General features: G+C 40.4%; 2 protein-coding genes and 1 pseudogene across 6 annotated transcripts in view; 2 read left to right on the forward strand and 1 right to left on the reverse strand.

Annotated features, from left to right (window-relative positions):
• Positions 1 to 27,198, reverse strand: part of LOC135169529 (uncharacterized) — a 131,044-nt gene that overhangs the window by 58,151 nt on the left and 45,695 nt on the right. For 4 of the 5 annotated variants that reach the window (XM_064134599.1, XM_064134598.1, XM_064134597.1 and 1 more), the window contains exons 6-7: positions 3,476 to 3,691; positions 3,341 to 3,393 (exon numbers count right to left, since the gene is read on the reverse strand). In XM_064134599.1, the coding sequence (XP_063990669.1) occupies positions 3,341 to 3,393; positions 3,476 to 3,691 (269 nt within the window). Of the gene's footprint in view, positions 1 to 1,010; positions 1,932 to 3,340; positions 3,394 to 3,475; positions 3,692 to 27,198 lie in introns of those variants that run through there. The other variant, XM_064134601.1, reaches the window with a different exon arrangement.
• Positions 4,144 to 9,583, forward strand: LOC135169534 (uncharacterized; annotated as a pseudogene).
• LOC135169778 (uncharacterized) lies at positions 9,001 to 13,043 on the forward strand. The gene is made up of 9 exons (XM_064135074.1): positions 9,001 to 9,101; positions 9,272 to 9,343; positions 9,438 to 9,445; positions 9,804 to 9,938; positions 10,017 to 10,229; positions 10,316 to 10,435; positions 10,686 to 11,203; positions 11,297 to 11,454; positions 11,548 to 13,043. The coding sequence occupies exons 1-7, from the start codon at positions 9,001 to 9,003 to the stop codon at positions 11,012 to 11,014; spliced, it is 978 nt and encodes a 325-aa protein (XP_063991144.1). The 3' UTR covers positions 11,015 to 11,203; positions 11,297 to 11,454; positions 11,548 to 13,043.

The following is a 27,198-nucleotide window of genomic DNA, read 5'->3' on the forward strand; positions in this document are numbered from 1 at the left end:
TTCCCTAGTCAGGAACTGATTCGAAGTCAGGTTTTCACGATCAGTTGCCAGTCACAAAATTAACGGAATTTCCACTCGGGGACTCGTCAAAATCTGGAGAATTAATCATACAACGCGAGAAAGGGACTACATACTACAAGGTCATTGAGGATGGGGTAACGCCCTTGAAAGAGATTGTTGAAACTGACGGATCTCTAACTGAAAAATCAAAGCAACCGTCTCGATTTCTCCAAGTCCTCCACCAGTGTTTATACTACTTCGTGGGACATTTTCAAGGACCAAATAATCGAGACTTTCAAGGGCTTCAATATTCTATCGATTGTTCCTCTGAATATTATAAATATACCTTGCGAGGCTGACAGGCCAGAAATTAACGCCGGGGCCGACCCATCAAAAATGGCGTAACTGAAATACGCGCTGGTTTGAAATGAAAATGTAAGTGGGATGGGATGAAGACGGAAGTTCGAAATTTCATCAGCACCTGTTCTAGTTGTCAAAAGAAGAAATTACTGTGCATGAGGACAAAACCACCTATGATTGTCAGAGATACTTCAATCGATGCTTTTGACCACGTAGCGTTGGATATAGTGGGTCATACTACCAAAAGCGAAGACGGAAAATATATACACTGACGATGCCACATGATTTGACGAAATTTTGCATGACCCCCTTACCAGAAAAGAAGCAAATTATCGCGCAAAACTCCCCCTACATGTACTCGCAATATTTGAAACACACGGACACTGCAGAACTCGAGTGAGTACCTCGCATTTCTTCGCTCCCATCGCTTATTAATGAAATACCACCCCTTATCGGTGAGCCAGCACCCCCCTCCCCGGGCCCCTATTTTTGCTCAACTTTTCTAGGCCAAACGGCTTTTTATTTGCGCTCATTCGTGGAAAGCGAGCCTTTCTTTTCGAGCGACCCCGTATTATTACATAATTTTTTGTCAAGCCTTACCCACCCCTGAAGTCTTAAGCCAGCCGGAAATATAAGACACCATTCAATCTACGTGACGATCATGCAACGGATTTGTGGTAAAATATTAAAATTATTATTCATTCACTATCCAGCATTCACGTTCATTATCAATCATACCCTCCTAATTGCAAGATTATCAATAATTAGATCGCAATCTGTAGGTATGCAAATTGGAGATCTTTCTTTGACGAAATTTGAATAGCTGAATATTTTCTAAATTTTGCTGGAGGGAGCAGGCCCAGACGAGATGTAACTGTTGGATACAGCCTCAACGATTTATACAAGTAATCAACGGTATTGCAACTAAATATGAAGACATACCGATCCTTAACAAATAACTTTTATTATCTAGCAAACTAAGTACCTCAGTTCTTACCTATAGTCAAAAAGGGGACACTTAAGTGCTCTTACTCTCTAAATATAATTTCCCTAATAAATATCCTCATTCGAATTATCCCATCTACAATTTCCTAAATACACTTCATAAATGCAGTTATCCTGACTAATTGCATGCAGCTGCCCTAACCTAGTGCAGGGCAGAACATTCCGTAGAAGATGAGTATTTTCGGCGAATAATATAGATATGTCTGTAGCATTCAGAGATCATCAGTCCCATCCTGACTACTCTAGAAGATACTTCTCCAGAACATAGTACTCAGTGACCGTCGATCACTTTTGAAAATTGTAATACTTTTATGAAAATAAAATAAGTTTTTAGAAATTGAATTATTTCAATCGTGGAATCCAACATAACTATCGGGGATGGTTTGTTGATTTTAATTTTTCATCTCCTATCTTTATTGAAGACTTCATCACATTCGAATTCGAAATTAGAATGTTTAGAATGAGGATTACTACGATCATGCACGTGTATTTGTTCGTGGTGTGAACGGGAACTCCATTTGCTAGATGGGACTTCTGTCAATTGACGTACCAGGTCTCGCGCATCTCTGAAATTCAGAATTTGTGCATTATCTTGTCTGAATTACCCCCCTTCTCATATCCGGGTCTTACAGTCAATTCTTCCCTTCAGTATGCTAATACAGTACAATCTTGATTATCTGAGTCTCTGCATTATCCGAGGCGCTGGCCTGGCTCGTATAATACGGAATACTCCTCTTTTGTTTTGAGCGAAAATACAACAGTTCTTGTTCGACAATCCATGAAAGGACATCGCCATGTCACAAAAAAGGGAAAAAATCTTAGTGAGTTTTGAAAAGAAATTAGAAGTAATAAGGAGATTGGAGAAACGACCGTAGGCGATTGGCGACGAAATCGATCTAATTTCGAACAATTCGCGATAAAATCCGGCGATGCGGGATCAAGTCATAAAGCGATGGAATCCGCAGAATATGATAAAATTGACAAGACTTATTCCTATGGTTCATTCACCTTATGGTGCATTGAGACTTTCTTAAGCCGCATTAGTAACAGGTGATATTTCATTTAGTAATACATTGTATACCAAATATTAAGTTATGTCAATCCGAGGTACCCCTTCCCACATTATCTCGGATCACCGAGATTGTACTGTACATTAGATATTATCTCTCAAGGTTAAATTGTTAAATTCCTGTCCGACAAATTAAGCCTTCCATTGAATTTTCAGCTGAATGTGGGATTTCCCAAATTACTTTTTCTAAAGTGAATGCAATGTGGCTTTCTTGATAATTAATCACCAACGTTTTATAAAATTTCAATCCATTTAACAGTGTATTTCATAAACCACTGATTCAATGTATTCGATGAATCAAATTTTGTGATATAAATGATGGATGTCAGATTGTTACTACTACCCCATCAATTTCTATTCATTCGAAAAAATAAATAAATAAGCACATGGCTGTTTCATACTGAGTGAGCCCCTATCCTGTACAATTAATCAAGATATTGAAAAAAATGTAATGATTAATTTGTAACACTCAGAAGTCCCCTAGACAATTCTTTACACAATTTGATGATTCATGAATAATTTCAATCAATTCTGCAAGAAATTATCAACAATTACAGTGAAATAATACATGGCCCTTATCTCCACCATGTGAAAATGCAAATAAATAAAAGAAATGGTATTTTATCTGTAAATGAAAATTTGAGAAATCTGCCTTAATGGAAAAAAACACAAATTTAAGTGATAAAATAATGGTAAAAAAAATTGAGATAACGTCAAGTTAATTGTGCTTATTTTCATAAATAGAGCGGAATAGTTAATCCTCTCCTTTGCAGCGTCATCTTTACATTACTCTTCTCCAAGAACGTTTCCTCCATTAATTAGGTGCTCTGTATTATAATTGTACTTTTATCAGTTATGTAATGAATATTTCCATCTCTGTAGCTTTCTGTTTGATTCGAGACTTACCCATTTCCGTGTCGATGAATTGGCAGTGGTCCATTGTGATACGGTGGAGGCTCCTAGAGTATTAACAAAAAGAAAACTGACATTCTGGAGTGAGGGTTCATTCTATTAGATTATTGATGTAAAATTAATAAATACCTGCGGACCGTCAACGTCATTGAATCTTCTCTTTACACCGTGACCTTTTTGCTGCTCTGGAGAGCCTGGAGGATGAATTTCAAATGGTTGTTGAGGTGGCTGGACCGTATAATGAAGTTGCTCCGGCATCGGTCCATTCTGATACTGCAATTGCTGGGTGTAATGTATTTGTGCAGGGGAGACATTGTGTACACCCTGTGGTGGTGGCATTTGAACCTAGAAATTCGTTAATTTTGGTCCATTGAAGTATATACTATTGAGAAATCCACTTATAATTTCCAAGCTTTCAAATAATTATATGGAAATAATTGTCTCTGTGGTGACCGTGTCACCACTACACCCTATCACTCCCATGGGAAATCCCCCAAAAATGTCAACTCCTAATCCAAACCCTCTTAGGCTAACCACCTACCCGACCGGCGCCATCCCTATTGTTGCCACGTGGCTTCCCAGGCTACCTATTCACCTGAGTGATTCAATTTAATGATTGGGTTTTTTTGTCAAGGTTCACTCACGATTTGTTAATTAAACAAGGCTTAATATTTTATTCAAACTCTTCTACATCTGTTGATTCGGTTGATTAAGAGGTGGAGGACTTATGTCCTTGAAGGTTACGCGTGGACTAACTTGAGTGCCCTTTTCCTTTGAATTTGTGTCTCTAAGTATATGGGTTGGTCTTATGAATTGTGGATCCCATTGGTGCATCAAATTGAAATGGGAGTTAAGTGAGATGTGTCCGAGTTCGAAGCAAAAGAATGGGTAAGACGCTTGTTTCTAATATTTGGGAAAACAGGCACAATAAGGGCCATGTCTTTTCGTCTGGATGGTTATGGTTGACCCGTTTTGTTTTATTTCTTTCTTGTGAATTTGAGATTTTGGAATGAAATAATTGAGGAAACAATGACTGCAGCTAAAATTTGGAACAGTGAGGCTATTGTGGATGGTTTATGGGTCTTTCACGTCTTATTCAACCGTTACATTCTGGCCGGCTAAAACAATGAGTAAAAATATCAAAATGTCAAGTTGGGGTTATGGATGGTTAAGTTAAAATTCAACTATTGCTGAGATATTATTTCTCGTTTCGGATTCAAATAAAATTAAAGACACTAATAAAAATAAAAAAAAAGAAAAAGAAGAAATAAACTAAAATTTTTAATCACTTAATATTTGTTAACCAAATTAGAATAAAACATACTACGAATACCAAAAATTTCGGTACGGAACACCTATCATAAAAATCAGAGAACTAAACCCAGAAACCGATCATAAAAATCTGGAGAAAGACCCAGAACCGTCCGAACGATAAATCCTGCTTGCCAGAATACGGTGCCGTGCCAATCCCAGACCAGGGATTCCTAAGCATCCCCTCTACCAAATTCCAACCAATCACACTCCTACTCTCTCCTATAAATTTCGCACATTCGCAAAACTCGACACACTCGCTCAACAGCCTTCACTTGGATACACAACACCCTTCCGGATCGGAAAGAGCATCAAGAGGAGAAGCCATACTTAAGGCGAACTTTCCCGAAGTGTAGGTAAATATAATAAATATATCTCTCACATTCTGGCGTTATTAGTTCACTACCTGCTAACCCCCACATCTCAATCCATTTAACGGTATTATATTACGCTGCAAGAGAAGTTTATTGTTCACGTATAGATTACCTTACACGTGTGAGAAAGGAAATTTTCGCGGGAGTGATATCCGTTAGCTTACATTTCACTGGGTCCTAACTAGCCAAATACAAGTTGGCAGCTCCACTGAAGGCTAATATTGAGATATACTGCCTTTTGCTCTGCAAAAATGCTTTTCTACCCGAGTGGAAATTATGTCAGGCGCGCCTGAGGTTTGATCAGAACTTGATCTGGTGGTGACGAGGTTAAACTGATCCGACGAGACTTGATCAAGAACTGATGATTTTTTTATTTGTTGTATCTGATCGGAATTACTCTGATCGGGTTCTGATATGATGAGCTTGATCTGAACCTGAGGTCCGTTCAGCTACAATCGCCTTGATCAAGTTCGGATGAGATGGGCCTGATTTTATACTGAGGTCCGTCCTCCTGCAATAATTCGGATCAGATTCTGTTCAGGTCAACCTGGCATCAAATTGGGTTGTCCACCTGCAAGAATTCTGATCAAGTTCTGATGACGTTGGTCTGATCGTTCACTGAGGTCCGTCTGTTTCAAGTAATGCTGATCAAATTCTGATGAGGTCATTCTGACCTGAAATTTAAACGCCTAGCCAATAAGAATAGAGACTCGACTGACCCCCACTCCAATGTTTCCATCATTGTTACATCTGACGGGGACCAGATGTGATTGATGGAACAATTGTGGAAGGAGTGAGTCGGTTACACTGTGTTGAGGCGACAGCCTCATATGGCTAAGGGCGGCAGCACCTCCTGGGCGAGGTCTGCTTGACCGGCCGCGCTGGCATTTAGGTGCGTAGCTACGCTCCTGGCGCGCTGTCCTTATCACCGTTTCCGATGACTCTACGGGAACGTTCGATTCGGATCTGGAACATTCGATGTTTCCGGAGGTTTTTCTCTCGGACGTTCCGAGGGACACTTGTTAACGTGCTCTCGTGGTGACCGGTAACCATCGACATTTCTCTGTCACCAGATTTATCTCTCTACCGCGTTCTATAACGAAGTGTTGTTCGCGGGTCATGTGTAACGCACATATTTGTATATCTTGTATGTTTTTAATAATAAGTGACGCGAAATAAATAGTTTTTGCAGTGACAAACTGGTGCTTCTCGTGTCGCATTTAATTATCCTCGCCCGTTAACCCGCATCCCCCTCTGCACCGGTTTTTTGCGCTCTCGCCGGAACACACTGTCTCGTTAAAATATCCTAAACGTCCAGCCTTTAGTTATCATTGATATTGTGTCTGAATATTGTGTCATCTCAATTACAATAAATTGATCTGTGAAAATGAGCCAAGATCCCCAAAAAGACGTTCGCATTCGGGAACTGACGAGAGTACGAGTAGAAAGATATCGATATCGGAAAGAAGAGGAAAAAAACGATGGATATCAATCTCACAATACTGAAGTGCACGAAAAAGAATCAGTAAAGATAAATAGTGTTAGTGAAGTTGAGACTTGTTCACTATCTGGACAATTAGCCGAAAGGAATGATAATTTAAATATATCTGATGAATTCTATGAATTAGAAGAATCGATGAGGCTAGGTTGGGATGACCCCAACTTTCAATCGTGCGATGTTAACCGTAATAATAGTGATTTTGATGAAACGACGTTGAGTGAAGAAGAAGAAAGCCATTGTGCTAATGAGGATGATGAAGAATTAACCGATACCGAGTGACTTATTGAAGAAAACAAGATGGATATTATTGAAGAGCTTAGACAATGGGCACTGCAGTCAAAACTAGCCCACACCCAGCTTGATAGTCTTTTAAAAATTTTGCGGAAAAAGTTACCAAATTTGCCAAAGTTCTAAAACGTTTTTACGAACATGCTCAAAATATAGTATTATGAAAATTGATGATACTGATGAAAATGAGTACGTGTATTTTGGAATCAGCGAACATTTAAAAAGAATACTGAACGTGCAGCTTCATCCTAACAGTGAAATCGCATTATTGATTCATATTGATGGATCATCTCCATATAAATCTAGTAATAAACAATTCTGGCCTATATTGGAAAAAGTCTTCTATAGACCTGATTTATATAAAGTTTTTCCCTTCGCGTTGTACTGTGGTATCGGAAAGCCTAACAATAATCATACTTTTGTAGCGCCATTTGTAAGAGAAATCAATATCTTGCGAAGGAATGGTATTGTAATCGACGACCACCCGTTCAAAGTTGACATTAAAACATTTATTCGTGACAGGCCAGCTCTCTCTGTAATCAAGTGCGTAAAAAATCATGGTGCGAAATGTGCATGTGAATGGTGCGCTGTTGATGGAATGAGGGTGGAACATCGAACAGTATATCTGTCAATAGAAGTTCTAGCAAGAACCGATGAAAGCTTTCGGAATCAAGAAGATCCTCTCCACCATGATGGCTTTTCGCCTATCACTGCAATCGAGCCACCAGTTGACATCGTCAAGGATTTTGTGATAGATGTAATGCATCTACTTTGGCTAGGACTCATAAAAAAATTTTTAGTTGACATTTGGCTCAAAGCAGGAACGGCACCGAGGTTTGGTTCTACTCAAAAAGATATGTTGTCCTCCTATTTGATAATGATTAAAAGTCAAATACCGCATGAGTTTCAACGATCGACTGCGTCATTGACAGAAGTTGGGAAGTGGAAGGCGACTCAATTTCGTTTTTTTTGCGTTATATGCTGGACCTGTACTTTTAAAGAAATGTTTAAGTGAACAATAATACAAACATTTTTTATTATTTCATGTAGCCTGTAGAATCTTAAATTGCAGGAAATTGGCCATTTCCCGTAACTCAAAGGCCAAGATTTGTTTGAAAATTTTTGTACAACTATGCGAGCAATTGTATGGAAAATCAACTTTGGTGCTGAACGATCACGGTCTGCTTCATGTGGCTGAGGACGCACTGCATATGGGGTCTCCTCTCACTGAAATAGATGCTTTCGCTTTTGAGAGTGCCTTGGGGAAAATAAAAAATATGATGAGGAGTGGATATCGTCCACTGGCCCAGGTTCGCAGGCGAACACAGGAGCAGTTTTTCGCCAATATTGCGAAACCAGAGCTATCACCTGTCCTTAAAATCCTTCGTCAACTGCATCCGGATTTGTTAGGCAATATAACCGTCAAAAAAAAATTATTTCAACACATTATTCTGACTACGAAAAGTCCAGACAACTGGTTTTTATCAAAAACTGGTGAAATAATCGAAATTGAGAAAATGTACCTTCCATCTAATGAAGGACATCTTCGGCTAGTTGGACAATCTCTGCAGATCACGAAACCACTATTCAAGTATCCGTGCAATTAAAGTTCCCTGAATAAATTTTGTGTATCGCGAAAAAGAAGACGAGAAATTAATTATAGTGTGGAGGACATTCTTCATGAAATGATCATCCTAGATATAAATACTCAAGAAGAAGAAATTTATGTCATGGCATTACTTGATTCCTAATTCAATAAATCCAATTCGATCATATTTTTTTAATAATGAATATTTTTAATAGTAGCATAGATATATATTATGTATAATATGTGCTGTGTCATATGTCATATACCTTTATTTATATCCTGCCTTTTTCAGCTTGGCTCTATATAACATTATTCCGCAGTTGAATATAATTCTACTTAGAAAATGCCTGTCCATAATTCAATAGTTATTTATAAATGTGTGACGTTTTTCGAATAGAATATAGATTTTAAATAATAATAGCAGAGTATATGAAATAAAGTACTTTCAATATGGAATTGAATGTCGCAATCTTCATTCCAATTTAGCGTATATACATATTTAGAAAAAAACTCATCAAAAGACTACTGGGTTGAAATCCCATGTGTTTTCCTCAAGACTTTCGAGCACGTCCCTGCCCTCCGCTCGTCCCGGATGAAAGGTCTGACCCAAAGACAAGGCCCTTTTGTCCTTTGGGTTGTCCACGTGTTGGGTTGTTTGGGCCATAAACGGCTCAAGTGCTTCCGTATTCCCGGGTGACGTTTACAATAAGAATGTTTCTATGTGCACGAAGAAAGATGACGCATAGCTGAAATACTTGGGTCTGCCCCCTTCCCGCCCCACCATACAGCAAAGTCTGACCCATCACTCTTCGTGGTGCAAGCATCGTGGGTGCCGGTTTAAGGGTGATTTCGTATTGTAACAGTTTATTAGTGAATTTTTGGCATAAATCATTTAAGGAAAAGCCTAATCCAGTGCCTAATCCTAATCCAAAACGGTAAGTTCAGTTGTCATTTATGTTTATTCCCTAAATGAAACGATCATAATAACGAATATTTGCCTGTCGTGGGAGGTAAACTCGTATTTTGCAGGCTCTACCGTAGATAATAGACCTTTCCATTAAACATTATGTTGTTATCTTGTCGTGAAATCAGTGTTTTTTAATGATAAATGTAAAGCAAAAAGACATACCACCGTATGATTATAATTTGCTAAAAAAAACCGTGTTAATTTTTTTGAGACCTCAAGATTTTTCATTTCCTCCACGCATAAAATTGGAATTATTCAATCAAGTTTGTTTTCAATTTTTTCTTATTTTTATTATTTTATTACTGATAAGGTAGATGGCGAATTTTCACGAAAAGGACTATTTGTTCTACCTTATCCACTTTCACGAGGACGACTAGGATGGAGTTTTTGAAATTTGCCTGGATCAGTGGCTTTCATTCGACAATAAGAAAAAAAATTTTATTGTCAATTTCATTCTGGTTGTACCTACAACGAGAGAAAGCTCGCAATCTCATTATTAAAAAATCGTGATCCTGCGCCTAAAACCTGGAAAAAATATCCTGTGACGATTAGAGGAGGAGCAAGTAAGAACAACTTCAGACATGAATCTATTTTGTATCTGCCTTTAATCCAACCCCTAATTTTTTGAATTATTTTTGAAGATTCATATGAAGAAGCTGAGACTCGTTTGAAGGAATTGAGACACCATCCCTATGAATTTACCTCGGAAGATGACGTGTACAGAGACACTCAGATTGAAGCCTTAAGGAAACGATTGATTACGAAGAAAGTCATTTCAGATGATAAAGTTGCTGAGTTATTTGAAGAGGCCTGCCAGAGTACTGGATCACTGACTGATAGTGAACATGAGAGAAGTAAGATCTTTGAATTGAATACAAATTTAATTAATTATTGTTCCACATTAGGAAGTGCTATTTGAATGACATTGTTTTGTTTGTAGGTTCACCAGAAATTGAGAAACGAAAACGTCGAGCTCCAAGAAGAATCATGTGCAATTCACGTCGCTCCAGATCTCTCTCGCCTTTTGGTCAGAAGAACCGATTGCAAAAAAACACAATGGGTATGAAAAAATATAAAAAACTAATCTAGGTTTAGCTTAAAAAATGATTTTTTTTTCATAAATCTCTTATCATCGTCATTCAGATCATTACAAATGGCCACAGCGAATTGTTTTCCCCCTATATCCGATATTTTCTTCGTACTAATTTGTGACTCATACATTTCTTGATGCAAGTCAAGATGTATGTACTTGTCAAAACATTTTTTTCCGCAGCGAAGATATTTTATTAATCAATTTTCTCTACTCGCAGACTCAACCAAAGACATTCAAAGGATCGGAGATTCTTCGCCCCTCAAAGTGGTTTCTAAACACGGAAATCCTCCTCAAGTCGTAGATAGTGAATCGGAGTCTCACTCTCCAAGTCAGCAAGGTTATTTAAGTCGAGGAAAAATTGGACAACGTTCATTAAACCTGGAAAAAGATACTCAAGAGCCTACTGATAAAATTCAAAAAAAATTTCGAACATTTTCCTTGGTGACCACTACACCATCGAAGCAAAAATTAGGCAGTGAAAATGTTTTTCACAATGATGTGAGGAAAGAATTTCGAGACATAAAGTTAGCTATTGGACCAATATAGTCACAAGTGCTTAAACTATTACAAGCTGTCGACAACATTAAAGAGAGGTTAAATCAAGAAACACAAAATATAATTGCTGCAGCAGGTAATACGCTAGTAGATCTTGAGGATCATCACTGCACGACGTTAGCCGAATTTGAAGAATTTGAGAACAAGTTGGCGAGGGATCCTCATTTCCGAGCGTGTATCGTAAGTCTTATATAGAACTATTTTTATTATTTTTTTTACATATGTTCACTAAAGAAAATAATCGTTTTTATGCATCATAATTTTTTTTTATAGTGTAATGGCATAAGTCGTCAAATTGATGTAAAAGCAAAGTTGCAAATCAGTATTGGCAAAATCCTATTAGATAGATATTTTTCACAAACATACTCCTCTTAAGAGGAGCGGAGACAAACGACTCATCGTCGAATGGGAATTATGGAAATGCATTAAAGGTAAGTTTTATCTTATTGCAAAACGTGCATTTTCGAAGAGAACATTTTTTGTTCAATATACCATTGCTTTAGTTCATAAATTTATTCTTCCAGGTGTAGAGCAACTAACAGCAGAGACCATCATCAAACGTTTGCCGGAATTGAAAGAAGGGGAACTGAACGACGCATTGAGCACGGCAGTCAATAATTATAAATCTTCGAAGAAGAGACCAAAGGACGTTAGAGATGAAATTGGAATTCCATTGTAACCGAGTAAATTTCATATTGAGACAGGAGATATTGTTTTCCCTTCGCGTCTGTAAACTTTTCCCTGTTCTCGGGAATCTTATTAAAATTCTAAAACGTGGAATATTGTAATTTAATGGATTATAGCGACAATGCGGTCGATGTTTGGTGCGCATGCGTCAAGGGACACATTTTGGCTAGCCCAGCGCATGCGAAGGGGGGCAACAAGTTGCTTGAGGCCCACCGGGCACTCTTCGCCCAGCAGCGATAATATTCGCATCATAATTTTGTGATTGTAACCTAATTTACGTTATTCGTTATATTTTGTATTTGTGTGGAAAGAGTCGATCCCCGAGGACTTTGTTAATTAAGCGGACAGGATACTGTCAACATATTTAGTGAGTAAAATGATTATTAATATTGTTGCCTTTGATTTTCCTTTCTCTCTCTCTGTCTATTTTCTTTAATTCTAAGGGTCTTCCAACTTCCACGCTCTGAGTATTGTCGATCGTTGTTGGTTTCCGTTAAACCAACTGGCGCCCAAATAAATGGTTTAATCGATTCAATTATTGATTCGACGTTTTAGCTATCGAATCCTTAAGCCCTGGCAGCCCCTGACCCAGGCCGCGCCAGGTGTAGGCCTTCAGCCAATTATTAACAATTCGTGAGCATTTATTAATTAATATTTATCGACATTTATCTAAAAAGAAAGGCCTTGTCTCAATATCTATATACTTTGTGATTTAAAATTTAAAAACGATTACATCATTTATTTTTCACACGTATACGTCTGTATTTATTGAATTTAGACTGTTTACCACCTAACTAAATACCCTATCTGATTTGATTAAATAATCAAATTGAGACCGGATAGGATAGGATCTCAATTCATTAGGAGCTGATTCGTTTGACCTGATCAAATCCGGATCTGTTTTACCGGACTAATTTCTGGTCAAGTTCCAGCTATCTAGCCGCATCAAATTCTGATCAGTTGGGCCTGATCAAATTCAGATTAGGTCATATTGATCAAGTTCGGATCAGATCGGCTTGATCAGGTCCGGACCGAGTGAAGGCGTTACATCCCTGATCAAGTTCTGATCCAGTCCTCGGATCAGTACCTGGTTACACATAAGGTCTGACCTGATTAGGACTTGATCCGGACCTGAGTTAAATTTCCACTCGGGTAGTTCTATAGCCGAATATCAGAGTATTCAAACATTTTCCAAAGATTTTACAACCTAAACTTCGCACTGCCGACCATAGGCTTTCCATATTGAAATATTATAAAAACGGTCTTCAATCTGAAGATTAAGAACGTTAATTTGAACACAGGTGATGCAATGGTAAAACAATCCTCTTTTTGAAAACTATACGTATTTTCTCTAAATAATTAATGAATCATCAATTTCTTACGGATGATCAGCACTTTAAGAGTAAGCAAAGTAGAAAGTGCTTTTCAATTCAATACATTGATAACAACCAATTACTGAATTATCCTTCGTCCTCGGTCTCCTACCAAAGATTATAGGAGAGATTGATATCGCTTCGGAGCGGCGTCAACGCCAAAATTTTGTAGCAGTGGCGTATTAGCTACGATGGTGAACGCGCCTGTTGGTAAGGCATTATCACGAAGTACGTGACTATCTGGGCTGGGAGCCTTTTGTCTGTAGGAGGCCCAGGAGCAGAGAAAATGCAGAAACCGTCAAAAATGATTTTAGAATATTTTCGGTGTTCTAAACAAATTGCTAATCCTCCCACGAGTTGAATGCCGTTGGCCCAATTGCGCTAGCTATATTATTTCCGAGATATTGGCGAAAAAAGGGGTGATCCAGAATTCGCGTCCCTTTTGCTCTAGGAGGCCTATAAAATACTTCAGCAAACCACCCACCGACAAACTTGCCGAGAAAATACATTAAATGAAAATTTGAGGAAAAAATAAGATGATTCAAGCGAACCCACATTTTGTTAGAGCACTAGGTACGCTCTTCGCCATAGAGCTGCCGACTATCATATTTGAAAATTTCGTGTACTGCGACTAGCACAAACAGGGAATGTCTGTTTTGTATACATTCTCACCTTTTGAGTTGAATGGTTACATTTATGAAATATTTTGACTGGAGAATAAAATAAAATAATGTACTTATTTGTTCCCTCTCGAATTCCGATGGTAAATTTTGCTAATAAAGAAATTCCATCTCATTGGTATCATTACCGTCAATTATCTTTGGAAATGGCAGCAGTCATGAACCCAAAATTCCTTCAAAGTGACTTTACAATTGTTTCACATATTTTGCAGCTGTCCACTATTACAAATATTGGGCCAACATGTGTCAAACAACACTATGTGTGCGTGTAGCGGTGTCAGTATTCAGTATGCCTTGTTGTCTATCACGGCAGTGATTCTAACCTCACAATATCATTTTGGTTAAGTGTACTGTTGTCGAATGCTTTATTAGCCTTTATAATTAATCAGAGCACCATGTCGAGGCCGAGAAGTTCTTCTTACACCTGTGGACGAAATCAAAGAATTACGTCAAAACAAAACTATGCCTCAGATGATGAATGCTCTTATGGAGGTTTCGATGTCGACGAGGAGCTCAGCACAAATGACACTGGACAATCAGAGGATGGATTTGTCCCCACCGCATCCAATCATTCCGAACGTGAACGTGTGAAGTGTGATTTGAATAATGGGACGTTGAATAGCTCTGGACATAGTTCAAGCGCTTGTAGTGAAGGCAGTTCTCAAAATCTTGAAGAGGTTAGTGGAAGCTCCAATGCTTCTATGAGTGAGATAGACAATGAAGTGTGTGTTCAGAGTGGCCCAGCAACTCTACGAGAGACTATTCAAGATTGGACGATAAATAACATCAGCAACATGGATATCAAGATAGTTGCTGTGTTGTTGGAGATATTGAGAAGACATGGTCATTCCGAGTTCCCAAAAACTGGAGCGCAATTGTTGGGCTTCGCGCACTCCATCAAAAGTCGTCCGGTCATGTCAAACAAAGATAAATTGGGAAAGTATGTGTATTCAGGGATAAAAATGGTCTGGCTAAGAGGTTAAACTCAGGAGTGTACACTGAAGATGTAGTAAGTGTGCCTGTGCACATTGACGGTGTAAAACTTTATAATGACATTCGAGAGGAATTATGGCCAATAGTAATGAAGATTGTCCACAAAAATTATGAATGCCATCGTTTATATTATGGAAATGGCAAAGCAACGTTCTTGGGTGACTTTCTCAATGACTTTGTCAAGGAATCGAAGGAATTGACTAAAGGCGGATTGGTGATAAATGCCAAGAAATACGCCTTCAAAATTACAGGAGGTGTTGGAGATGGTCCAGCCAGAGCCTACATAAAAGAGACGAAAGGTCCGGCAGGGTTTAACTCTTGCGAACGTTGTACAGTTCCAGAAGTTACGAAAGATAATAAGAGGGTTTACCCAGAACTCAACTGTTCAAAGCAGTCCAAAGAAACTGTCATTGCTCGTATTGATAAAGTACATCAACCGTCAAAGACTCTTGCTCCCTTGTTAGGAATACCCGAATTGCATCCTGTGAGAGATTTTCCCTTGGAAATAATGCATTTATTTTACATAAATCTAATTAAAAGTCTTCTCAATTACTGGGTAAGCAGTCTTAGGAGAAGAAAATTGAATGTCTTCAAAAGCATTATGCAGAATATGGGTAAGTGGGTACCAGCTGAATTCCAGCGTAATGAATTTGTGATTGACGATTGGACTCACTGGAAGGCAACACTAGGAGCGTTCATGCTCCTTCACGCTGGAGCAATTGTACTCCATTTTGTTCTACCTAGAGATGAGTACTATAATTTTTTGCACGTGCAGGTTGCCTGCCGAATTCTATGCAGCAGGAGGCTGGTGGAAAATGGTTGCGATCGAGCTGAGAGGTATTTGAGAATTTTTGTACAATGTATGCCAACGTATTACGGGGAACACTCGCAAGTTGGCCATGTCCACAACCTTATCCACATTCCTGATGACAGGAGATATTTCCAGACATCCCTCAGCAATCTATCTGCTTTCTTTGGAGAAAATTTTATTGGTAAACTCAAAGGCCTGAAGAGAGGTAAAGCGAATCCTGTGCCACAAATCGTCAATCGACTTAATGCTCGCGAAAATTCAGACATTATAATGAAATTGAAAAGGAAGGAAATCTTGAGAAATTGCGATGTAAAGAAAAAAAAATTGACTCTGTGAACGGAATTGACACAAATACTTGAAACTCCGTTCTCTAAAATACCACGACCTGCTGATTGCAGACCAAGCTCGCGATAATGTTGTTTAGTTGAGTAACGGAAGGTTTATGAGGATTACACAAATATTCGTGGGTAAAGAACATAAAGACAAAATCAGCAGGCCAGAAGACGTCTTTCTTGAGGGTTATTTCGATGAGAATTGGTTCAATGTTTTTACAATCCCCTGTGCTTCCATCTGAAGTGGAAATTTACAAAATACCAATGTCTCCCTCGAAGAAATTATCCAAGCTTACGGAGATTAGCAATAAATGTGTCTTCATGCAGTTCGAGAATACGTTTTATGCCGTATGCTTACTCTATGGTAATTGCTAACTAGTGTGTAGTTATCTGTGAATGTGTTGGTGTGTACAATGAAATTTATTGATGGAGTGTGCGGAATTCACCAAAGTATCTGAACGGGATATTAAAATGGTTTTGTTCAGTGAGATTGTGTAGAAAAAAGGAGCTGTGAGTTAGGATTAAAAAATGACAGATCTTCGAGGTTAGAAAAAAAACAATTTTTTATTTTGTGTCCACCGGAAAGTCGATAGAGGGGACGGACGCGGGGAATCGTAGAGTAGAGGGGGATGTTCGTTGCATCACATACAGTTCGTGGCAGAGCGAGGCGATACGCACTTCGGATGCAGTTCGTTAATTTTTGGCATTATTATTTCTCCGTTGTTGGCTGGTTTGGGAAGTGGTTTGCACGGTGAAATTTGTTGGGTGTTGTAGGGTTGAGTCCTGAGAGGGATTGATTGAGGTGGATAAGTGGAATTATTTTAAAATTGCATAGCTGTCCGGTGTTATCTCGAAACGGCGGAATTTCATTTTTAGAGGGTCGGTTTGGGAATCCCCTCATGACGAACGTTTTTCAATTGTTCGGAAACAGTTGATATTCGAAAATTTAGGGAGACCAGAGCGATCATTTAAAGTTGAATCATTTTGGAAAGATGAGTGATTCCGAGAACAGGCAAAAGTTTGCGATTTTGCTAAAGAGAAAACGGACGACGGTAAAAAAGTAGTTGAATTGTTGCCCAGTCTGTGGCTGAGCCAAAAATATGGTACTAGGCTATGCCGGTGGCCGAACGATACCAAGGGAAGAATGGTTGACGACCTAGTGAAAGAAGAAGAAGTTGCGAAAGAGGATTGGTTGAAAGGCGACGGGCTCATTGTTCTTGGCTGGGCAAGTATGTGAATATTGTCTTTCTGCAAGTTGAAGCAACACTTCGTTCCATAATTTTTTTCTTCGTTTTCGAGTGTTTTTTTTTCATCTTGAATAATCATTTTTTGAATTTATTAGGGAAAGAATAAAAATGAGGAGAAGGGTAGAAATGAAATTGGAGAAACTTGAAATATTCATGTAGAAGTATTTATGGAAGGCGACAATTCACGAATTTTTTTCTCGTAAAAAGTCCTCAGTTGGACTCTTTTCATGATAAGAAAAGGACTCAAATTATCAAATTTCTTGATGGAATCGAAATGCAATACGATGTTGGTAAAGTTAACTCAATCTTATACTTTTTGTTTTTCCATCGATTTTGGGAACTCGTTATCGAGATATGCCTTATGAAAGCTGCAGGAAACGAATTTCAAAAAATTTTACTTCATTTTTCTCAATACGCCACAGAAGAACAAATTTTAACCCAATACTCTTAGAAAATTCATGTGAAAAACCCTGGTGATCACCCACTCATTGAAATCCCACTCATTTTTCAATAGATCATATGAAGAGTAGAATTTTCTTGCAAATCTTTCAGCGGAACCCACGTCAATAGGAAACCAATGAAACTTTTTAATTGCTAAATTTGAATTTTGTTCTTGGTGGAGTTTTTAGTTTTGACAGAAAATTGTTCAATTTTTTTTTTGTTTTCTCATTAAACAAGTCTATCATCCAGAAACTCACTGAGACATTCAATTCCAAATCCAATGAAATTTCTCAATTTTCGAATTCGTTAACACGTCTCAAATCGTCTTCAATTTTTCAATAAATTCATGATAGCCTTTGCCATTAAAAAGTTCGATATAACTCCCAGAATATTCCCCCATTCCCGTATTCGTTATTCTTCTTCTTCATCAAGTACCTTAGAGCATTCATTGAAATGATCGGAACTAAAAATATTCTACGTGACTTCCGACATTCTGAAACTTTTTAATGTTTTAATTCCATAAACAATTACGAGACTGGGTTGCGTCGGCTGGAAAAAGCCTACGTTCGAGCCACAAACATTGCCACTGAATCTGAAGGTGATGATGAACGCAGTCACATCACCATAATCTCCAGACATCAAGCCAAGGATTTGATTTATAATAATAATAACAAAAACAATGACAAATGTTGAGACTATAGCAGCAATGAGGATGATCGAGTGATGTATAAGGGTAAAAGGAAGAAGAAATCAGAAAGGAAAAGAAAGAAAGTAAAACGTTTTCGAGTCACCGACAGTGATGGAAGTGATCTGGAAAATAATTATCGCAGAAAAGGGAATTATCATTGATATTTCTAAAAAGAATAAAAATGTCCACCGCATTGACAGTTACAGACCAATCACCCCCCTTCCCTCTTTGGAAAAAATGTTTGAAAAAATTATAAAGGAGAGGCTGTACACAGCGACCCATGATGATATTCCTGTTTTTCAATTCGGATTCAGGGAACACAAATCCACCCTACATCCCCTTACCATTCTCACATCCAACGTGCAAACCGCTAAACACAACAACCTGAAAACTAACACCTTATTTCTGGACGTACAGAAGGCCTTTGATAGTGTCTGGCACAAAGGATTGCTCTACAAACTTAACAAACTCAACTGTCCCAAATACCTCATAAACATTATCCAACAATTCCTACTGAACCGTCGCCTCTCCATTAAAAAAAAAAATAGCTTCTCCCACGAGTGCTCACCCCAGCAAGGTATCCCTCAAGGTTCCCCCCTGTCCCCTCTCCTATACAACCTATTCTGCCACGACATCCTCGATAACCCCTTCTCGATAAACAACCCCGAGAAATATCTTGTACCATTCGCTGATGACACTGCTCTCGTTGGGCACGGCGAAAACTGGGAATCGGCAACGAAAAACCTCCAAGACCTCGCGGATGATGTGCAGAGATGGTTCAGCCAATGGCGCCTCTAACTCAACCCTTCCAAATTCCAATACATGCAATTTCTCCTCAACCCTCAAAAATCTTCGTCCACCATTACCCTACAGACTACCCCCATCTCTCCCTGTCCCCACACAAGATACCTCGGGGTTGAGGTTGACTACAACCTCAACTTCAGAGCCCACGCCAACATCATCAAAAAAAAGTGCATAGCTAGAGGAATAAAATTCCGAGGCCTCACCTACAAAGACAAGGGGCTCAACACACACCACATAGTTAAAATATACAAAGCCATATGCCGCCCGATCCTAGACTATGCCCATCCTCTCCTCCTCAATTCCAGACCCGGTACCAAAAAAATACAAATTCTCCCGTGTTTGTCAACAAACAAACCTTCATCCTCACGAAAAACTACCTGAAAACCATGATCGACAATTTTCGAAACCGACAATAAATTGGTTCTTAGATCTGATACATGCAGAACCTTCTCTCATCTGATTAATTTCTTACTATCACCATTGTTGATACGAAATTTTACATGACCCACACCATTAATTTTTGTCTGATCATTATTTGCTAAATTCACTGACTTATCCACTGTAACTAAATTTTGGAATAAGTTCTGATCAGCACTCATGTGTGAAGTGCCCCCGCTATCGAGGCACCACATATTTTTCCGTTCCAGATTTTGATTATTAAAAAACGCATGCTCCTCATAAGCTTTATTGACAAATTCGTTTCTTGCTAACTGCTCTTCAGTTTGTTTTGCCGTATGATCTCCAACAACAGCACGGCAACCTCTCGCAACGTGTCCGAACCGATGGCACCTCTTACACTGAATCTTGTCTCTTTTGAAATCACTACCACCTTGTGTATATTGCTCACCAAACCTCATTTAAGCTCCTCGGTTACCATGACCACTCACACCACTATAATACCCATGTCCTGCTTGTCCAACGTCTGAATGAACGTTTTGACGAATGAACGGTTTGATGAATGTTTTGACGGATCACTTCCTCCCCGCATCAAAGAAATCCCGTTATAATTGCCGTTACCCACACCTTTCTGTTTGATAAACATTGCATCACTGTTCACGACATTGGAAGTTCCACTGTCCTCACTATTTTGATTTTTCCGTGACTCCTCTTCTGCCAACACTTTTTCTTTCAATGCCTGTGGCGAAGGTAGCTCATACCTTGACTCAATAGCCGTCCTAAAACCGGCGTAAGATAGTGGTAAACTGTTCAGCAATAATATTACTAACAATTCTTTGTTAATTTCGACCCCAATTTCCTCAAATTTATTTACGGCATCCATCAGATTACCAAAATGATCAAATGCACTATCACCTTCTTTCATTCTAGACTGTGTAATTTTCTGTAATAGAGTGGCTTTACCTAGCGGACCACATGACTGAAAAATTTTTGACAACTGTAACCAAACTTCACGAGTCGTACCCGCACCTTTTAAATGCTTAATCTCCGAACGACTCACAGCCAAAACAATATCGGCCTTCGCCTTTTTGTCCTTTCTTTCCCAACTGGCTACCTCGGCAACACCAGTCTCGGGTTTTATACACGACCCATCCACAAATTCCCACAAATCGTGTTTTACCAAGACCGCTTCCATTTGAATTTTCCACGTGTCAAAATTGTCCTTATTTAACGGCTCAATTGAGATATTTGATCCACCATTTCCCGCCATCGTATTCAGTTATTCGCACTCTATTAAGTGAACGAAAAACTTTCATCAGCCTGTCTCTATCTAACTTTATACCCAATTTCCCTCGATAGCCAACCGTCTCGCTCACTCTCAACGTGATACACCGGTCTCCCCGTATGAACATTTCTTTCAACCGTTGTTATCATACAACGTAACTTTAAACCTTTCTAAATTCTTCCAGAGCGTTATCTGGGCCCATAACCTGTTAGAAAAGGGTAAATAAATGCTTGGACACTTCTGCACTGTATAATTAATATGATCACTATTTAATGTACCCTAACAATGATAAATACAATCTGGAGCGACAATTCTACATTGACACCCTCTGGAAACCATTACGGGTCTATCTAACTTTTCGTACACCTCACGTGATTTATTCCGATTACAACGCATGCGCGGATTATACTTTGTATATCCAATAGTTACAACAATTGCTATACAATAAAATGTAAATATTTGTAAATACTTGGTTGAAGGCCCTCGGGTGATGGCCAGCTGCAAGTTCTTGGAAGAACTTGCAATGAATGCCGTTAAATAATAATAATGATCGCAGAAAACACATGAATGGATCTGGTAGCTCCAGTCTGAGTGTCGATGAGTCTACAGAGCCTGTTATTTCAGAATTTGACCTGCCTCCTGAAAGTCCAGTGTCGAGTAAATATACTGTGAAATTCACTTGTTTTTTTTGTGAATTTGACTATTTGATTTGAATTGTTTAACACGTCGTGGCTCATTATTTAGAATTGAAGAGGTTACGTGCGTCTTCAAAAAACAATGATGGATTCAATGGACAAAGTCGAAAGGGACCTGAGAAGGGATATAACATTTCTCCTAACTTGAATAGAGTCCCACAGCTGACACCTCCCTTACAACGAATGAGGTCAAATGTGTCCCAGAACAGAGGAAATCCTTTCAAGGAAATTGATAGGAACGAGCAGGATTTCCAATCTCAGGAAAGGAAATTAGGGGATCGTGATACTCTACAGCCTGGATTGACATCAACTTCACGACGTTTGATTCACAGAATGAGGGACACAACCTCTTTTTCGGGTAATCATCTCGGTTCTAAATTTTCAGTTGCCTATCCCACACTTTTTGAGCATTCATTTCTACAACAAATCATTGTTTTCCTATACAGACGACGTCTGACGTCAGCCAGGAACCTCTAGAGACAGTGATAATGCACCAGGATCATTCACACCCGCTTCATCGAGCTTGTCGCAGCAATTTAGTCACCCCCCCCCCTCGCCCACGTAATTATGCTCATTTTCACTATGTACATGGTTATTACACCGTTAGTGATATACATTTCGAATATTAATTTCGTCATACAGTGATCGTTCTTTCTGTTCTCTTTAGAAATCAATTCTTCTAAAGTCAGAATTGCCGAAAAAAAGAAATAAGTGGAAGAGTATCGTAAGAAAATTGTGACTTCAAAATTAGGTAATGCTCTCAAGACTTCTGTTCTATGATGAAATACTGAAGTTCCCACTAAAAAAATCTTTTGCTATTTCTCGTTTGAACTACTCTTCATCAAGATAATCTCGAGGATACTATTGACGAAATTGTCATCACTCGTCAAACTTTTCACTTTCGTGAATATTCTTCCAATAGTCCTGATGGGTTTGGGGGAACACTCTATTTAGAGTGGGTCAAAAATTACGAACTTATTGTAACTCACTCCTATATCTATGATTTTTTAAAATCGAATGGATATTTCTGAAAAATAAAAAAATACCAAAAAAAAACGAAATGAACAAAATAAGCATCCGTACCAAATTTAGTCGTTCATTTGTTAAAAAGATTTTTGGAATGAAGGATATTCTCTGTAGATTATGGAATTCGCTATTAAAAACTTGTTTTCTACGGAATTTTAATTTATCTCACGTCGGATGAGCTCAAGATATAATTTGGTTGATAGCTTCCTCTAAAAAAAAAATCGTCATCGTCATATCTTTTGTTTCGGGGCGAGATCTCTTGGACAGCTCGCTATTATCCTGCATAGGATAATCGCCCTACGAAGGTCACGTAACATTGCCATTCGGGACCGTTCCAACGTACTGGTTAATCGTCCGCTCAGTCTTTTCCGAAACTCTTTCAAACTATACGGGTTTTCTTTGTACCGATCAACAATGACATTCCGAGTTATCTCGAACGTTCGACCGACTCTTGAACGGGGTGTTTTGCATTTTTATCCTCTTTATACATCCACTTCACAGCCACAATTTCAAGCAAAGAACGATAGGCGCTAGCTTGGACCAACCTAGGATACCAAGCCTTGGAATTCCTAGTTTGGACCAGCCTTGATCCTATGTAATTATCAGAGTTCAACCAAGCTTAGTGGTACAAGGCCAATACAAGCTTGAATACCAAGGTAGTATCAATCATGGCCCAAGCTTGGTATTCCAGGCTTGAACTCCCCGCTTTCAGTCAAGCTTGGCCCGATAGCTGATGCCTAGGTAATTCCAAGCCTTGGAATTTCTAGTTTGGACCAACCTTGATCCTATGAAATTATCATGGCTCAACCAAGCTAGGTAGTGCAATGAAAATACAAGCTTGGATATCATTTTTTCACTTAATCACCCATGCAATATTTAAACCATTACTATTTTTATGCTCAGGAATTATAATTCACAATTATTTTAACATTCAAGATATTCGTATAATATCATTTACACAAATAAATACACCTTACATTAATTTAATGTTTAATATTGCATCATTATCTCTATGTGAAGTACATTTTATAACTGGATTTTATTCAAAAGATTTAATTAGTGAAACTTTCACAATAAATCAATTTAATTGAATAATTTTTTCTTTAATATTTATTTCTATAGGATTAACAATTTCTTACACTTCTCGACTAATTTTTTACCTCTCTATAAAAAATAAAATAAATTTTTATAATTTTTATAAATCCATAAATTTAAAAAATCATTTAAATCAGTCGATCATATGGTGCAGTGGTCAGCATTTTGAGTGGGGGAGTTGAGCACTGTTACGCAACATGTGAGAGGGGGAATCCCATGCCGCCAGTCGTGGGATTCCCCAATTTTTTATTTTTGATAGTGACGAAAGAACACCTTTTGACGATCCCCCCGTTTTAGGCAAACGCACGTGCACGCGGTGTTCAGTTATAACCGTCGATTTTCACCAGGGCGTACTGGACTCGAGGTTAATTTATTTAAAACCGTTTAAAGTTGAAATTTAAAAAAAATACGTTTAAAGCAAGTATTTTTTTATAAGTGAACATACAACTGTTTCTCTTCCCATTAGTGTTCTCTTTGTAGTATATATTTTTTTCTGCCTAACCTAAAACGTTCTGAATAAAAATGTTAATTATTCGTTTAGCATGATTGACGAATCGACGGAGGTAGATTCCTATCGAATCGTTGAATTCTGTGGTGAACGCAATGAGAAAGGGCAAAAAGTGCTTGAAATTGTGGCTGTGAAGTGGATGTATAAAGAAGATAAAAATGCCAAACGAGGCGTGTGCTATTTCCCTCCGGAGAACGAGTATGAAAACTTGGAAAAATTTCTGAGATCTCATACTAATCCAAAAATGACATGGGAGAAATTTCATGTGGAGATTTTGACTTCTCCCGGTAATGTACTAAATAATAATAATAATAATAATAATAATAATAATAAACAGTCATGTGTTTTAATGCACATTTTGTGCAGCTTGATGAAATCAAGTTGTAGTGAAAATACAGAATGACCGTTTTTGTTCGTGAAAACAAGTCGCATTTTTTTAGAGACTCGGCTGGTGAAATAACTATCTAAATAATAATTGATTCCGAGCATCCGTGATTTTATTCTTTTTGATTTATTGTGGATTTATTCTCAGCCCCGGACCTCTCTATAAACGAGACGAAGGGGAGGGTTTGAGTCACCTACTGAGCGCGTCTCCAGGTGGCGGATAGGAGGGGACCGGAGTATGAGTGGCACCTTGGGACCGGAGACAGACGGCTGGAAAGAGCACCTGAATCTGGATTTCCGGGGTACACTTCAGATATCGGTCTGCGCTGACTATAACGTCGACCTACGGAAGTAAAAACCCGTCAGGAAGACCCAAGGCATCGCCGCGGACCAGACTCCCCAAGCTAAGGTGGAAGTTATCGTGCCGAGGGCTGAATGACACTGGGGAACAGTGTCGCAAACGATACCCTTGGGGAACCAGGCAGCACCCCATTGTATGCATGCCTTACCTCCGCATCCAGGCTCTGCGGGGGTGGACCTTCTTTTCCTGGTTACTCGTGGGAATAACATGGACCCAATAAATAATAAAAATTTTAACGCCGCTGACGGTGCCCTCTCTGAGGGAACGGCAGAGGCTTGCAGGTCGGAGGAGAGCACGATCTGCGCTAGGGCTCCGGAAGGGGAACAAGCGCAGATACAAATGGAAGTGGAGGGGGAGCCAGCCTCAGAGGGGCCTACCAGTGGTGGGCCCGCTGTCGCTGACCCTACCCAGGGGAAGAGGAGGAAGGGTAGGACGGGTGCGGAGAAGCGCCGGGCCCGCCAGGCTAGGCTGAAAGCCGAGGCCTCGCGGGATCAGCAATCTCCGCAGAAAGTGACCGCGACGGAGGAAAAGGAGGAACAGGGGACAGGGCCCAAGAGGCCCAGGTCCTCAGGATCCACTCCCCCCGAAGTGGCCATGCCCAAGAAGAAGGCACGGGCGATGGAAGGACTGGGGGCAACCTCTTTCAGAGAGGCGGCGAAGGGTGGAGGCAGGGTAGCCGTAGTGCCAACTGGCCATTCGGAGCGGTCGCTGACAAGGGAACAGGCCGACCTAATCCAGGAGGCGCTAGTGGCGACGCTGTTCGGGACTGACCAAGATGGTCAGCTCCCGAGTTTCGACGGCCACTGGTATGACGATGGCGTGCTGTGGGTGGCATGCGCGGACAGTCGATCGAGAGAGTGGTTGACTACCGTGGTGCCCACCCTGGCACCTTGGGAAGGGGCCTCCCTTATCCTGGTGGATAAGGAAGCGCTCCAGAAGCTGATCAGGGTTACGGCCTTTCTCCCGGGAAAACCCGTGGGAGTGGCTATGGCTCTTGAGAGGCTGAGGATGCAGAACCGGGCCCTCACCACAGGTAAGTGGAGGGTGTGGGACTGCCGTAGCGGGGAGGAGGGCCTCAACATGGTGTTGGGAGTAGACCCCAAGTCCCTAGAGGCCCTGAAGGGTTTGGGGATGGCCCCATTCTACTGCCTCGGCCGGGCTCGTTTCTACGAGACCCAGCGGTGAGCGGCGGGGGGAAAGGCGCCCCAGACGCAGCCGGGCCCAGGGAAAGTGATCGCCGACCAAGGGGGGTCAGTGACCGCAGGGCAGGGGAGAGGGCAGGAGGGAGCGCCAAAGAGTCCGGGTGGACAGGAGAGTGCCCCAGTAACTGCCGGGGAAGGCGCTCGCGAGGGAGGAGGAAAGGAGTGCGAGGAAGGCTCTCTCTTACAGAGGGACCCCCTTGCCCCTGCAAGGCCACCGCTGAGCGGACGCACCAAGGGCCGAAGAGGAAGGCCGCCTCTGGTAAGAGGGGGCGCGGCGGGAACTAGGAGAGGGTCTCAAGGGACCCTCAACTGGGCCCTGCCGAGCTCATCCCACTCAGGGCAGGTTAGGGCGCCACCAGGCGACCCTGCCAAACGGCCCACCAATGGCCAGGCGTGCGAGGGGAGAAGGAGCAGAGGACAAGATGCAGAGAGACGGTTTAGGCTCACTGCCAGTCCACTGCTCCCAGATTAACTTGCAGCACTGCAAGGCTGCGACTGCCCTGCTGAGTCGCAGGGGGCCCTGCACAAAGGCTGGGTGGAATCACGCTGACAAGCAGAGAGACCATCGCAGAACCGCGAGAGGTCCTGGAGCATCTAGTTCGCGCGCACTTTCCGGAGTCTACTATAGAGCATCCTGGAGAGTGCCCTGAGGTGGACTGGACGCGAATAGGAAGCGGCGTACGCGACTGGGAGCTAGCCGCAAAAATAGTAACGCTGGACAGGCTGCAATGGGCGGTGGACTCCTTCGAAATGTACAAGAGTCCGGGTCCGGATGGGATACATCCGGCCCTCTTGCGAAGAGGGGGTCCATTGCTCCTACGCAGACTGATACCCGTATTTAGGGCCTGCCTAGCATTGGGCTATGTGCCCGGCAGGTGGCGGGAAGTCAGGGTTGTCTTTATCCCCAAACCGGGTAAATGGAGTTATGACAATGCGAAAGCCTACAGACCAATCAGTCTAAGCTCCTTCTTGTTGAAGACGCTGGAAAGGCTGGTCGAGAGGCACATTAAGGAGGGGGCACTGGGGTCTAACCAGATTTGCTCCTCACAACATGCTTACCAAGCTGGCAGATCTACTGAGACTGCGCTGCACCACTTGGTAGGCACAATAGAAAATGCAAAGGAAAGAGGGGATGACACCCTTGGTGTCTTTATAGACATCGAAGGG

Source organism: Diachasmimorpha longicaudata, chromosome 15 (assembly GCF_034640455.1).
Source record: "Diachasmimorpha longicaudata isolate KC_UGA_2023 chromosome 15, iyDiaLong2, whole genome shotgun sequence".
NCBI lineage: Eukaryota > Metazoa > Arthropoda > Insecta > Hymenoptera > Braconidae > Diachasmimorpha > Diachasmimorpha longicaudata.